This window comes from Anas platyrhynchos, chromosome 5 (assembly GCF_047663525.1).
Source record: "Anas platyrhynchos isolate ZD024472 breed Pekin duck chromosome 5, IASCAAS_PekinDuck_T2T, whole genome shotgun sequence".
NCBI classification, from domain to species: Eukaryota; Metazoa; Chordata; class Aves; order Anseriformes; family Anatidae; genus Anas; species Anas platyrhynchos.
In genome coordinates, this window is record NC_092591.1 from 33,061,341 (window position 1) to 33,073,959 (window position 12,619).

The 12,619-nt window shown below is 49.8% G+C and overlaps 1 protein-coding gene across 1 annotated transcript; it reads right to left on the reverse strand.

Moving 5' to 3' along the window:
* Positions 1-3,327: 3,327 nt before the first annotated feature.
* RHOV (ras homolog family member V) lies at positions 3,328-9,899 on the reverse strand. Its single transcript, XM_027458906.3, has 3 exons — positions 9,514-9,899; positions 6,249-6,307; positions 3,328-5,941 (listed from the first exon to the last, which is right to left on the reverse strand). Exons 1-3 carry the CDS (start codon positions 9,707-9,709, stop codon positions 5,501-5,503), a joined length of 696 nt encoding a protein of 231 aa, XP_027314707.1. The 5' UTR covers positions 9,710-9,899; the 3' UTR covers positions 3,328-5,500.
* Positions 9,900-12,619: the final 2,720 nt, after the last annotated feature.

Below are 12,619 nucleotides of genomic sequence, written 5' to 3' on the forward strand. Positions count from 1 at the left end.
ACCAGCCGATGGCTGTGGGGAGCAGCGGGCACAAGCCCTGGCGCAGAGGCCCCAGCCTGGCTCCTTGGAGCAGCGCTGCCCTCCGTGCCACAGGCCTGGGGAAGGTTTCAGCAGAGCCTGGCTCGCTTTCTGAGAAAACAAGGAAAGGGAGCTTTACCCTAAACCCTGGGAAGCCCGTGTATTTTCATTGTATTTTAATTTTAAGAGATTGTCTGCCCCGCCCAAGATTATCTCATGGGAAAGAAAAGCCTGGCTCAGTGACTCGTGGTGAAACTTGTCCCCGAGCCAAATTTCCCACACCTGACGTTCCTCCATAGGAGCAGAAACCAGTGTATTTCAGTTCACAACACCGCCCCGGGCGCAGCGCTGGGGGTGAGGGGATGGAGGGGGAGGATGGGACCCACATCTCCTCCTGCTCCTCCAGAACGAGTCGGGCCAGTCTGGGTGCCGAGCGGCTGGGTCCGCGAGCTGGAAAGGGCACGGTGTCACCCTGGGAACAGGCATCACGTGGGGCCGCAGCCCAGGGAACCTGTCTCAGGGATACGTTGAAACATACCCTGCTCTCTTGTGCAATAGGTCTTTGCAAGTACAATGCTGTATTTATACGGTGGGAACGGAGAGCCCAGGGCTGGACTCTGGCAGATGCATGAGTAAGCAGCTTCCAGGAGGCTCGGGTGCCAGCTGGGCCAGCGCTTTGATTCCTCTCCTGGGAGCAGATGCATGCTGTGAGCTGGGTCTTGACCAGCATCTTCCAGCACAGGGGGGTCAGTTTTGGACCCGTCTTATAAAATGTGTTTTTTTTTTCATGCAAACACATTATCTTCTGGATGCACTAAAGCACAATTTTTAGCATGGCTCCAGGAGAGGCAACAACGTAAAGGAGGGCCAAGATTTTAAAGCAGCCCAAGCAGGCCCAGGTGTCTCCTGGGCACAAATGACCTTCAGCAGGGTTGAAAGAGAAGCAGCCACACCAATGCATGGGCTACAAGAGGACTGACATTTCTTTTGCCGCCAGCACCTATCTGAGCAGTGCCTCCACTCACTGCTGGGCCTCCTTCAGGGGCTCCCATGCAGCTTTCCATGGGGACACCAGGTCCACACAAGAGGGATTAATCCTGCATGGGGCTGGGGCACCAGGAGCAAAGCTGCAGCAGGCTGCTTGTGCTGCCGCTGCAGCTGGGAAAAGTCAGCTGGCCCCCTGCTTCCAGGCTAAAAGTGGTTGCCCCAAGTTTAATGATATTTATCCATGAGACAAGGTGAAGAAAAAGCTGGTTAGCACTTGAGGATTAAATTTGGGGGCATTAAGAAGGTGATAAGGCTGTTAACCTTATCGGTTAACCCTCTCAGGAAATGGGGGAAGGTGCCATGCATGTGGTAATTGCATTTCAGTGGGGCTCAGGGAGTCCCTGCTTGTCCCCACTGCTGGGCTCATGTCAGCTCCTGACCTGGTAAGAACTGAGCCTGTCCCTTCAAAGTTAATAGTACGTAACCTGCAGGGCACAGAGTTCTCCCCAAGGGCCCTTTGGGACTTGCCTTCAGGCTCTGGAAGAAGGACATGTTGAGTCAGACAAAACTTGGTATTATTTTGGGGATTAATTCTCTTTAGTGGAAGCTCAGGAAAACATTTTTAGCTAGGATCTTACTTGGCACAGCTAAACCCATTTAGGATATGCTATGTACAAAGAAAGGAAACAAAAAGGCCCCCTCCACACCACGTCCCTACCATTGCTGGCAGCAGAGCACCAGAGCGTTGCTCATTCGGAGCTGGGAGCTGAGAGCAGCAGCTAGCACACCGGTTTCATGCAGGACCACACGACGTGGTGCTTACCTGCACAGAAGGACTTGCGATGTCACTTACACTGCCGGGAACCCCCTTATGAGTTATGCTGGATTGTGCAGGAGTCTGCTGACCAGGATCCGAGTCAGAGTCCTAAGCAAGACAGCAGATACTAGAGTCCCTACCCTACACATACATTTTTTTGGCATTTTCTGCTGATCATTGTGCTACTGGACAAACCAGATCAAATAAGGATCCCTTCTGGTCTAAAGTAAGTGACACTTGGGTGGAATCGTGCTGGCCTAGCACTGGGCTTGGCTGGCTTCATCCAGCATGGTGGGGTGGTTTGTATTAGCAACAGTCTCCCAGGAACAATCCTGTGCTCTCAGCACCATCCCAAAACACAGGCTGGTCAAGCAGCACTGCAACACGGAAACAAGCCCGAACTGTGCCCGAGCCAAGCAGCAGCACAGGTCCAGTGCTCCAAGGCTCTCTTCAGGGAGCCTGGGGTGGCTTCGTGAGGACACTCCATTTAATGAGTGAGATAGCTTCACCCCCACCCTTCCCAGGAGCATGGCTGGGTTTTCAGGTTTCAGGGAGTTTTAGTGTGCTTATTGTGCACATGACAGGATATGGCTCAGCGGAATGACTCACTCCATGTGAAGTTAATTCACACTTTCCTGCTATTTCCATTCACAGGTCTTTCTGCAAGCTTGAATGCTGGGAAGCTGCGAAGCTGGGAGCTGGCTCCAAATATCCTCATAGATTGCTTTACACCTGAACACAGCAGACTGCAGAAGGATGGAGTAGTCTCAGGCTTTGGTTAAAAATAAAAAAAAAAAAAAGATAAATCCCAAATCATCTTTTATCAGGAGTAATTCCCTGTTCCCTTCTAGTTTCTGATTCTCATGTGCTCATCACCTGTGCTCCACTGTTTTTTTTTTTGTTTTTTTTTTCATTTGGGGCCCCAGATGTGGACAGACAGAAGCCCTCCTCAGCTTTTACATAGCTATTTTGCTGATGTAAAGCTGAAAGGATGAGTCCTGTGAGCTTCTTAGATAGAGCCTTTGTGTCGTATGTGTCATGAACAAAACTTTTCAGCACTTGAGTAGTGCTTAACTACCAAGTTAAGAAGCGAAATGAGGCTGGTGACTAAAATTACCCACCAGCTAATGACAGAGCAGCGTGCTGTTATTAAGGCTCCCGATACAAGTCCCATATGGGCTTGTCTCAGTGAGTGCTCTGGGGGCCTCCAGACAGGTCCCTGGATGGTGCCTTCTGAGAAGAGGCACTGACAGCCTTGCAGACTTGCTACTGGTCCTCCTCAGCAGCACCCTGAGGGGCATCTGAGGGAGATGAACAGTGAGGCAACAGGAGGATCTCGGAGGGTTTCAGCAATGGGGGGAATTTTAATCCTTGCCAGTGTGGGTTTAGACAGGGAGTGAGAAGTGGGACAATTCCCCTCTTACCCCATTGTCAGTAAAATGGAGTATCTCCTCCTTCATCTGTAGACCCAGCTTACTTCGCACTGACAAAATGACAAACACAAATTGCAGACGTTAAAAAAGGTTTATTTGCACAAATATTTGACACAATCACAGAGGAAGAAAGCAGCTCTCAGTACAGTTTCTTTTCCAGAATGAAAGAATCCCTGTTTTATACCAAGTTACTGCAGGACAACACTTGCTCCCCCCTGCATGAGGGGAAGCTGCTGTTCTTTGCACCTGTGGGTTTGCTCCGTACAAGGTTGGCACGGTCCTTAGCAGGTCACACCAGAGCCCGTGGTCTCACAGGTTCAAGAAATGCGTAAAGACCCAACAGACAAACTGAATTTGTGGTGCTCTAGCTACCGCCTTCGCACTCTCCATTTTAGGACCCCTCGCTGGACCCGGCTGGCATTTAGGTGGGGGGAGTCCTGTCAGCTCGCAGCTCATTTTGACACACCAGTCTGTTCAGGTCTCTGAGCCTTACCCTACGAGCAGCTCCGTGGCTGCGGGCCTCAGCCCTCTGCAAGAAGACTTGCCCACCCAGGGAGCCAGCAGGCTCGTGTCACATCCTGGGGGCTACATGAGCTGTGTCACAAAAAGAGACAGTTGTGAGAGATGTTCGCAGGCTTTTGTTTGGATCCAGAGCCACACTGCATTGCTTGTACTTGTTCTTGAGCAGTCCCAAGTGTGCGTGACTTTGGTGCAGGGCAAACAATCCCCATACATCACATTATTCCAGAGCGTTCCCAAAGTGATGGGCCATAGCCAGATGCAGAGAACCCCCTGAGTATTAAAAGCATTGCTTGCCAAACCTGTGACACTCTCTGCTACATAAACCAGAACGAAATGTCTCTGTGAGAGAAGTTTTCGAAATCAATGCAAGTTCTGCAATGAAGTTTGAGTACTCACTGGGAAATGAATCCCCTGAGAAACTGGGGAGCAGGTAATGGAACAAACACGGCAAATGTCTTTCTCTGGCAGGAACTTCATGGGCTTCCCTTGCTTTTGGTTTCAGCAGATCAAGCAGTGATTTTTAAGAAAGGAAAGCACAAGACAAAGAAGCCCTGAGCCCTCCATTCCTTGTTCTGCAACTTCACAAAGGTAAATTCTGCTCTCTGGTCTAGAGCTCCAACAGCGAATTTTACTGACCAAGAGGAACTATCTCCCTACAAACCCCTCCTTTTGATTCAAAAGTTAATGTATGGACACTATCCTGTGAAACTGAGATCACTAGCAGATTTTCCCAGTCCCTAGAAGAGTCCCTGAATCCCTCAACTACATAGAATCACAGCTGTCATTCAACAGCGTTCATTCTTCTTTCCTTCCCCATCTTTCTTCCTTCCATCTCTCTTTTTCCCCTTTTATTCCCTTTCTTTTCTACCTTTTCTCTCTCTTTCATTACATGCATTACGTTCCCATCTACATTTCTCCTCTTGGCAGTGTTACAAACCCTTCACTGACACAGTTTGGTCTCCGCTAGGCAGACAGAGCCACCCGTCACTGCTCCTCACCTGTTCCTTCTCTCAGATCACCACACACACTGAGATTTTTTAAACAGGTCCCAAGCTCATGACTGCCTCTTCAGATGGTGCTACAGCACTGGCACTCACTGGAGTCCAGAGTCCTGTTCAGAGATCATTTTGCTTAAAGAAGCAATGCAGTGCATTTTTTCGTCAGCCAGCTAACGGCCTTTATTTAGAAAAAACCTCAAGGGCACTCACAGTACAGGGCCTTTAAGAAAGAATGCTGCTTTTTCACAGCCAAGTGACTTCTACCTATTTTGACAAGCAGAATCAGAGAGGAAACCCAAGTTTACAAACTCAGCAGCCTGTGTTTGACCACACTGCAGTCGCCCATAACTGCCCCTGCCCTACTCACTCTGCCAGGACTCTGAAAGCGTGTTAGTTTCAGACAGAAAAATGGCCATTTTGTACAATGCAAGGTACCTGCCTGCTCTGCAGTACTGAGTCTTGGTGTATTAAAGGCTCCCATTAGTCTGGGACACTACAGATGTGTCCAGCAGGTACTTAGAGCTGCCTGGGCAATTCCACATCCTGGCACATCTGAAATCCAGTTCGTGTCTCCCAGGCATCTCAGACAGTAACCCAGCAAGAGCCAGGTTTCCAAGCCCAGCAGCTTATCATATCCTCCTCGCTGGGACCACAGGAGCAGTCACTCCAAGAAGGTGCGGAGCAATACTGGCATCATGTTTCTTTTTTTCCCCCCTAAAGCAGCTTCAGACAAAGCAGAAGAACTTCTTCCAGCGGCACTTGGAGAGAGTTTTGATGCCTTTGGCTGTCATCTTCTTTTCTTGCCGTGCCTTGTGTTCAACACCGCTGACAATGGCCATGTCGAACACTTCTTTGAGGTTCTTCTGGGTCAATGCTGAGCACTCCAGGTAGGCTTCAGCCCGGATTTTATCTGCTAGACCTTCTGCCTGAGGCCGGGGCACGGGCTTCACGTGGTAGCGATCCAGGCTGATGAGGACATTGACATCATCCCGCAAGTCTGCCTGTGTCCCCACTAACAGCACTGGGGCCCGGGGGTTGTGAGTTCGTATCTCAGGGATCCATTTCTCAGTAATGTTTTGGAAGGAGCTTGGATTTACCACACTGAAGCAGACAAGGAAGACGTCAGTGTCTGGGTAACAAAGCGAGCGCAAACAGTCAAAGTCCTCCTGCAGAGAAGAAAGGGGAAAAAAACAAGTCTTCACTGGGCTGAACTCTAACAGTGTGATACTGCAGAGCCTTTTTCACACATTAGCTAGGACAGCAATGCCCCATAGGCATCGTGCTGACTTTGTGGCCATGCCATGCTTCAGGCAGTCTGTCGTTCACCCATCTGTGCCTGCCACACCAGTGAATGGCTGATGCTGGTCTGGCACATCTCCTTCCTTCCCACTGAAACACCGCCTTCCTCAAAAAGCCTGCCAACAGTCCCCGTCCCACGGGACCAGAGCTGACAGCTCCTTTGAGAGAACTCACCTGGCCAGCCGTGTCCCACAGCTGGATCCGGACTGGAGCTCCATCCACCAGGACCTGCACTGTAGCAGAAAGAGAATACAAGATAAGTCTAAGGAAGCTGCCCAGCACACACACATACATTTTTCCCCAGAGCACTCTATTTGGTATCCTGCTAAAGAGACCCCTGAAATCACTTCAGTCTGTCCTTCCTCACAGACCTCACTGAAACAGCTGAAGTTTGCACTGAAAATGTTATGAGACCAGCTCATTGACTTTCCAATTTTATGAGAAAACCTCAGGTGTTTTGGGCTGTTTTCCAGTATTTTCAAAGAATCATTCCATATTACTGTTTCCTTAGAGAGAAGAAAAGCCCTTAGCTGAACAGTGCCCTGAGAACAACTTGTTGTTCTTCCACACCCCAAGAAAACAAGTAGGGATAAATACAAACAACTTCAGCAACTTGCTCCTAGCTTTTTGGCCCAGGGTGGAAGCTCAAATCAGTCTTCATTAAATGAGTTATTGGATGTTTTTCTCATCCATTAAAAAAGAAAGTATTTCCATAAGTGCCCCAGCTAAGGAAAAACAAATGCCTAAAACCATCTTTGAAATCAAAAAGCTATTAAGGAAACGGTGATTAGTGAAATCCCCCTCAGAGACTATCTGCACACCAAAAAACTGCTGAGTTACAGATGTAAGGTCTGCTTCCATTTCACTCCCTAATCACAGCAAGCCTTCATGTGGTATCAGCTGACTCAGACTGAGGGCTGGCAGGACCTCTGATGGAAATCTGGAATGAAACTGTTAGATGTTTAAGTGCACAGACACCACAGAGACTGGCTAGGAACCGAGGCAAAAGAGAGAAAGATATCAGGGGAACTGGAAATCACTTTAAAGTCTTGACAATGTGGATGGGGCTGTGCTTTGCTGAATAGAGGCAGACATCCTGTGCTAAGGTGACAATGGCTGGCACTTGACACTAGCTAGCTAAACTGCTTCTCTATGCCCAGAATGAGGTTTATTGTCCTTTTCTTCTTGCTGTTGTTTAAAAAAAAAAAAAAAGAAAAGAAAAAAAGAGTGAATTAGATCACTCTTCTTTTACTCCTTAATGAATTAGCCAGGTGACAAAAATGACAAAACCAACTGACATGGAGAGTTTAAAACAAACTCTTGGAGGAGAGCTCTCCTCCCTGGAAGCCTGGGGAGAAGAAGGGAGACACAGAGAAAGCGAGAACTGAAATTTGGTGGGAGAGAGCAACGAAAGGAAAAATGAAGAGGTGGGAGCATACACCACTGTGCCACTCCTCAGCAAGTAGCTGAAAGTCATTGCTTCCCTGGGACTGGGAAACGGTTGGGTTGTTACCATATCTTTGCCCCAGAGAAGGAAGAGAAACCTGTTCCTGATCAAAGAACCTGCTAGATCCTGACTTGATCTTCGAGGCACTGGGCATTTGCCTTTCTAGTATCTGGTTTCTTCTGCCTCACAAGTGCGCCGAGAGAACGAATTAGCATCTCTGAAACGTTTTACAGTCTTCAGAAGAAAGGCACCACATATATTACCTGCTGCTCCAGTGCTTGCACAAGGCTTTTTCGTACCTGCTGCTAGCCTAAGCTACGCCAGCAACTCCGCGACAAGCCTCCAACTACCGCCCGCACCAGGTACACACCCTGAGGATGAGGCTGGATTTCGGTACAATAGTGTAGGGGCCGGCAGAACAGGATAGCCTGGTGGGGAAAGGTCACCAGGTATGCGTTTCACTCAAGACTGCTGTGCCTGGCAGTGACACCCAGCCTGCTGGCAGCGCCCAGATGGATGCAGCTGGGTCACAGTCCCAGCACTGTTCCCGATAACGCAATGCTTTCTCCTATCTCATTGCCTTCTTTAACTTGTACCGGCTTTATAGCCCTTTGACCTTACACCCCATTGACCAGAATTTGGGTTGGGATGTAAACAGTGAAGCTCACCTCTGCTGGCAGCTTCAATTGCAAGTGTTCCCCAAGACAGGAGGGAGTTGGGCTGAAATTTCCAACGTGGGTCCTGAACTGTGCTTAGTGAATCCAGGGAAGGGCTTTTTTTCAAGTTTATCCCATTAAAAGTAGGAGAGGGAAAGGAAATTCCTCTCTTCTCCCATTTTTTGCACCTCCCAATAAGAAGAAAGTGAACTTTGGAAGACCCATTTTTAATGACGTTTTTGATTTCTATCAGTTGCAAATGCTATGCACCTCTGGAAGTCAGGCTCAGTACTGAGACATTCAGATTGGGGCTAGCCCTGCATGCAGCTATCCTTGAATCACCTGCTGCTAGAAGGGAAGTCTCTGAACTCATGCTGCCTCCACCTTTCTGTATCATTTTACTATAAATTTGCCCTTCAGACAACACGGAGGCTGACGGCTGCAGTAACTTCAAACCTCTTATAGCCCTTCCATGGGCATGAAGGGAGCAGAGAGAGCAGAAACCTTCCCACGGAAGAGCTCAAAGGCTCTTTACATCTCTTCCCAAAGGGCTGCTGGCACCCAAACACCACCATGATCCCAGTTTGTTCCCTTCAAGCAACAGAGGGAGAGCTTAGAGAGGGTCTAGGGAAAATCAATAACTCCCGGTGCAAGAGTGAGCAACTGGGAGGACATTCAGACAAACAAAGCGTTGCCTCCAAGAGCCCATGAGACTATGACACATTGCAAGTCTGGTTCCTTGTCTGACTTGAGCCCATCTCTAATCTACCTGTCTGTGCTATCGTGTACTGCACGTTTCTTCGGATCAGGTGAAGATCAGCAATCTTTCAAAGGGCTTTTAATTGTCCCGGGTTTTATACTAGAAGCTGAAGCCCAGAAGAAGAGTGGAGAACAAACACAAAGACGGCATTTACAGAAGTGGAAACTAACGAGAGCCCCTCAGCTGACAGGGAAGGCAGGCATTTTAGGCAGCCTTATACAGCTGCTCAATTCTTTTAGCAACCTCTGCTCCAGCCTCACTTCAGTGGATGTATGGGGAAGAACAAGTTTCTGCTGAACACCGGTTGACAGCAGAAACCCTACAGAGCAACGCTTTGCTGTTTCTGCAGCTAAAAAGCCAGGAGGCCCCCTTGCCCCTACCCGCAGAAGCCCCCCAGAGCAGGAAGGCGCCCAGCCCCCAGTCACCGCCACGCACACCTCATCCTCACAGGAGGGCTCCTGCTGCTGAACTCCACACGGCGTGGACTTGGGTCTAACCCAGGGGAACCACATCCAAGAGCTGGTTTCACCCAGCTCCACGTCCCCCCGCGTCCCGGCCACCCTCCGGGCGCCTCACCTGAGAAGGTGTCGAGGGCGGTGGGCTGGTACTCGTCGGGGTAGCCGTTGGTGGTGTAGCTGACCACCAGGCTGGTCTTGCCCACGGCTCCATCGCCCACCAGCACGCACTTGATGCCCAGCTCCGGGCCGCTGCCCCGGGGCCGGCTGTGTCTGCGCAGGGCGGGCGGGTAGTCCAGCAGCTCCTGAGGGGGCATGGCACCGGGGGCACCGGGGGCACCGGGGGCTCAGCGGCGCGGCGAGGCCGCTGCCATGCCCGGCCGGGAGGAGGCTGCGCGATGCCGTGCGGGCTCTCCCCGGCCTCCTGTGTGTCGCCTCTCGCCCCGCTGCTCGGCTCCGCACCTGCTGCTCCACAGCCCGGCCCCGTTCCCCAGGCCCGCCCCGGCCCGGCCCCTGCTCCCCTCGGCCCGCCCAAGCCCTCCCCGCGGCTGCCTCCAGCCGCAGTTTGTGGCTGAGAGCAAGCTGTGTGCTTCACCCGTGTGAGCATAAGCTCAAGAAGGCGTCTTTAAGCCAGGCACGGTGTAAAATGCCGTTTCCCATGGCTGACTGAGGGTCACACACGCCGCAGCTCCTCGGGTTCACGAGTTTTGATTAATTCCACGCCGCCAAGCGTGTGCGCTCCGTGGGGACAGCCCACAGGGTTCCTGGGGCAAGGAGGCTTTTTCTCTGCAGCTTTCTCTAGCGCTTTCCTTTCATCTCCCTCTTCTGCATTTTTTTTTACCAGTACAGCCTTGATTCTTTATAGCTATTATATATTTATATAGCTATTATATATTTATTAGCAGGGACGGTATCACAAGCTAGGCTGCTGCTAAAACGTGTGCAAGCGGCTGCTAATTCAAGTGATAGGCTTGCATTAGAGGCTTTTCTAGTGCCAAGCCATCAGTGTCAGTACAGCCAGGGGACATGTGAGCTTCTGCAGAAGGGCACTGGGCAGGCGATTTACCCCCCATAACACCCAAGGTGTGGCTGCAGCACACATGGGACCAGCACAGGACGCCCAGCACCGCAGCCAGGGCAGGCAGCGTGGCACGGGATGTCCCGCAGCAGTTTCTCAAGCACAGGGTGACATTCTGTGAACTGTGGCATTTCCATTCAGTCAGAAGAAATGAATGGAAATGAGGGAGTATTCACCAAGTTATTCACTGTTAGCAAGTGTCAGCAGCAGCAGAGGGGAGAGATGAGAAGAAACTGGCAGCTTTAGATTCCTATTTGCTTTTCTGTTAGGAAAGGACATCCACTGGGAAGACGTGCTTATTGCCCCACTCCTGCGACTGACTCCTTTTTTCTCTCATTCCCTTCCTAAAAGCTCTGGCTTCTGTGACTCTGTTCTTTTTGCTTTGCAGTTTCTGACAGCTGTTGGTTGACACGCACTTAACTTCTGGATGAGCTTAAGTGATTTTTAATCTATATTTAAACTAAGTGATTAAGCAAATAAACACAGCAGCTCCCACGGGTTCCTTTCTCAGGTCCTGCCTTGCTCCTGACGTCTAACAAGAGGCAGGTTTCACAATGCAGCAAGGAGTCAGATGGTAGGAGTCACACATTTTGGTTTTGCAAGACTTTTGAACAATTTTGGTTTTGCAGTGAAAGTCTGTCTCGTTCCTAGAGCTGCTGAAGTGCCAGTCGTGGAGACTGGCTGCACACTCGTAGCAGGTACTCTGTGACAGATCAGCTCTTGGCTGAGTGTGAAATACTCAAGTCTCCAAGACTGCATTTGGCCTCTCTCCTGGGAATTATATTTAGTACCAATTATGGCAGTATTCCTCATGATGTGGATACCTGTCCACTGGGAACAAAGTGCACAAGATCAAATTATTTTCAGGCAGATCAAGATTTCAGGTACTGTTAGTGTTCAACCTTTGTTCAGCTGAGATCCAGTACCATCTGTAGCTTCTGCTTCAATCAAACAGAAAAGCTTCTCCATTTGAGTGCACAGTAAATTGAAGTGGAAATTCAATTTATATATTTAGGCAGTATGTCACCAACCATCTTTATACAACTGCACAAAGTCCATTGTTAAAAGCAACAACAACAACAAAACAGTTATGTAGCAAAAGACACTTGCTTCTCTGCACATTTCTATTAATTATAGCCACCTTTCCCACTAGAGCTGTGGAGGAAATGCCCAGTAAGGGACTAAGTTAAAAACTCTGAGTCAATGTGGATGAGGAGGGGAATAGGAAACCAGGGCTGGTCTCTTGTAGTGGGGGCAAGCCTATGGGTCAGCTCAAACAATTCCACATTTCCCTTCTGAAGTGCAGTATTATGATGTTCATTTATTTTTGTAGCTACTGCTCTTGACTTTCACTGAGCAGCAGTTACCTCGGATGACATCATATTCTTCCACTCTTGTCGATCTCATTTGTAACTTCATAATTAGGTGTGGCCACAGACCAATTTGACTGGATGTCACAGGCTGGGAGCCGCTATCACAGACCTTTGCACACCCTATTCAGATTGCCTCAGAAAAAAGCACTGCAGGTTGTGGGAGATGGCCATCCTGAGTTTTAAAAGTAGCAGGGCTTCCTTCTTCCCAGGGGAGAGAGAAAGAAGTATCGGCCACTCTTGGCACGGCCCGTGGGTACTGAGCAAACCAGGCCTGCAGCTTCACCTCCCTTTGTACGAGTGGGCTGCGTGTGTCAACACACTCCCTTTGTAAACGATGCGCTTGGGTACATTTCTGAATCCTCTCACCCTGCTGCATGCAAGGAAGTATAAAACAGTAAGAAGCAGGGGGGTGATGAAAAGAGGAGGCAATGCCAACATGCAGTGGGGCAGGGTGGGTGGAGATCTCAGTTAAGAGAGGAGCTGTGGTGGAGCACAGGTGCCAGAGCAAACAGGATCACAGGATGCCATGGGATACGCTCACGAAGTCAAACATAGCCGCTGCCTGGCAAGGCACTTTCATAATCACAGGCAGGGAGACAGCAAATGCTGAGTCACAGGGCATTTTGTCATGCACCTGAGTGTATATCCTCCCTGGGAAAAATCAAGCATAATTACCACTTAAAAGAAGTGACAGACAAAAAGGTAAAGATGAGAGCCTGCGTCTGGTTTCCCTTGTGGTGTACCTTGTCTAGTCACTGCAGCCTGCAGGAAGTGAT

What these genes read in the sequence shown, in the direction of transcription:
- RHOV (XM_027458906.3), bottom strand. Translation starts at nt 9,709, where the DNA reads ATGCCCCCTCAGGAGCTGCTGGACTACCCGCCCGCCCTGCGCAGACAC. An exon ending in CGCCCTCGACACCTTCTCAG is followed by an intron (nt 6,308 to 9,513) that starts GTGAGGCGCCCG and finishes TTTCTGCTACAG; the next exon opens with TGCAGGTCCTGGTGGATGGA. An exon ending in TGTGGGACACGGCTGGCCAG is followed by an intron (nt 5,942 to 6,248) that starts GTGAGTTCTCTC and finishes TCTTCTCTGCAG; the next exon opens with GAGGACTTTGACTGTTTGCG.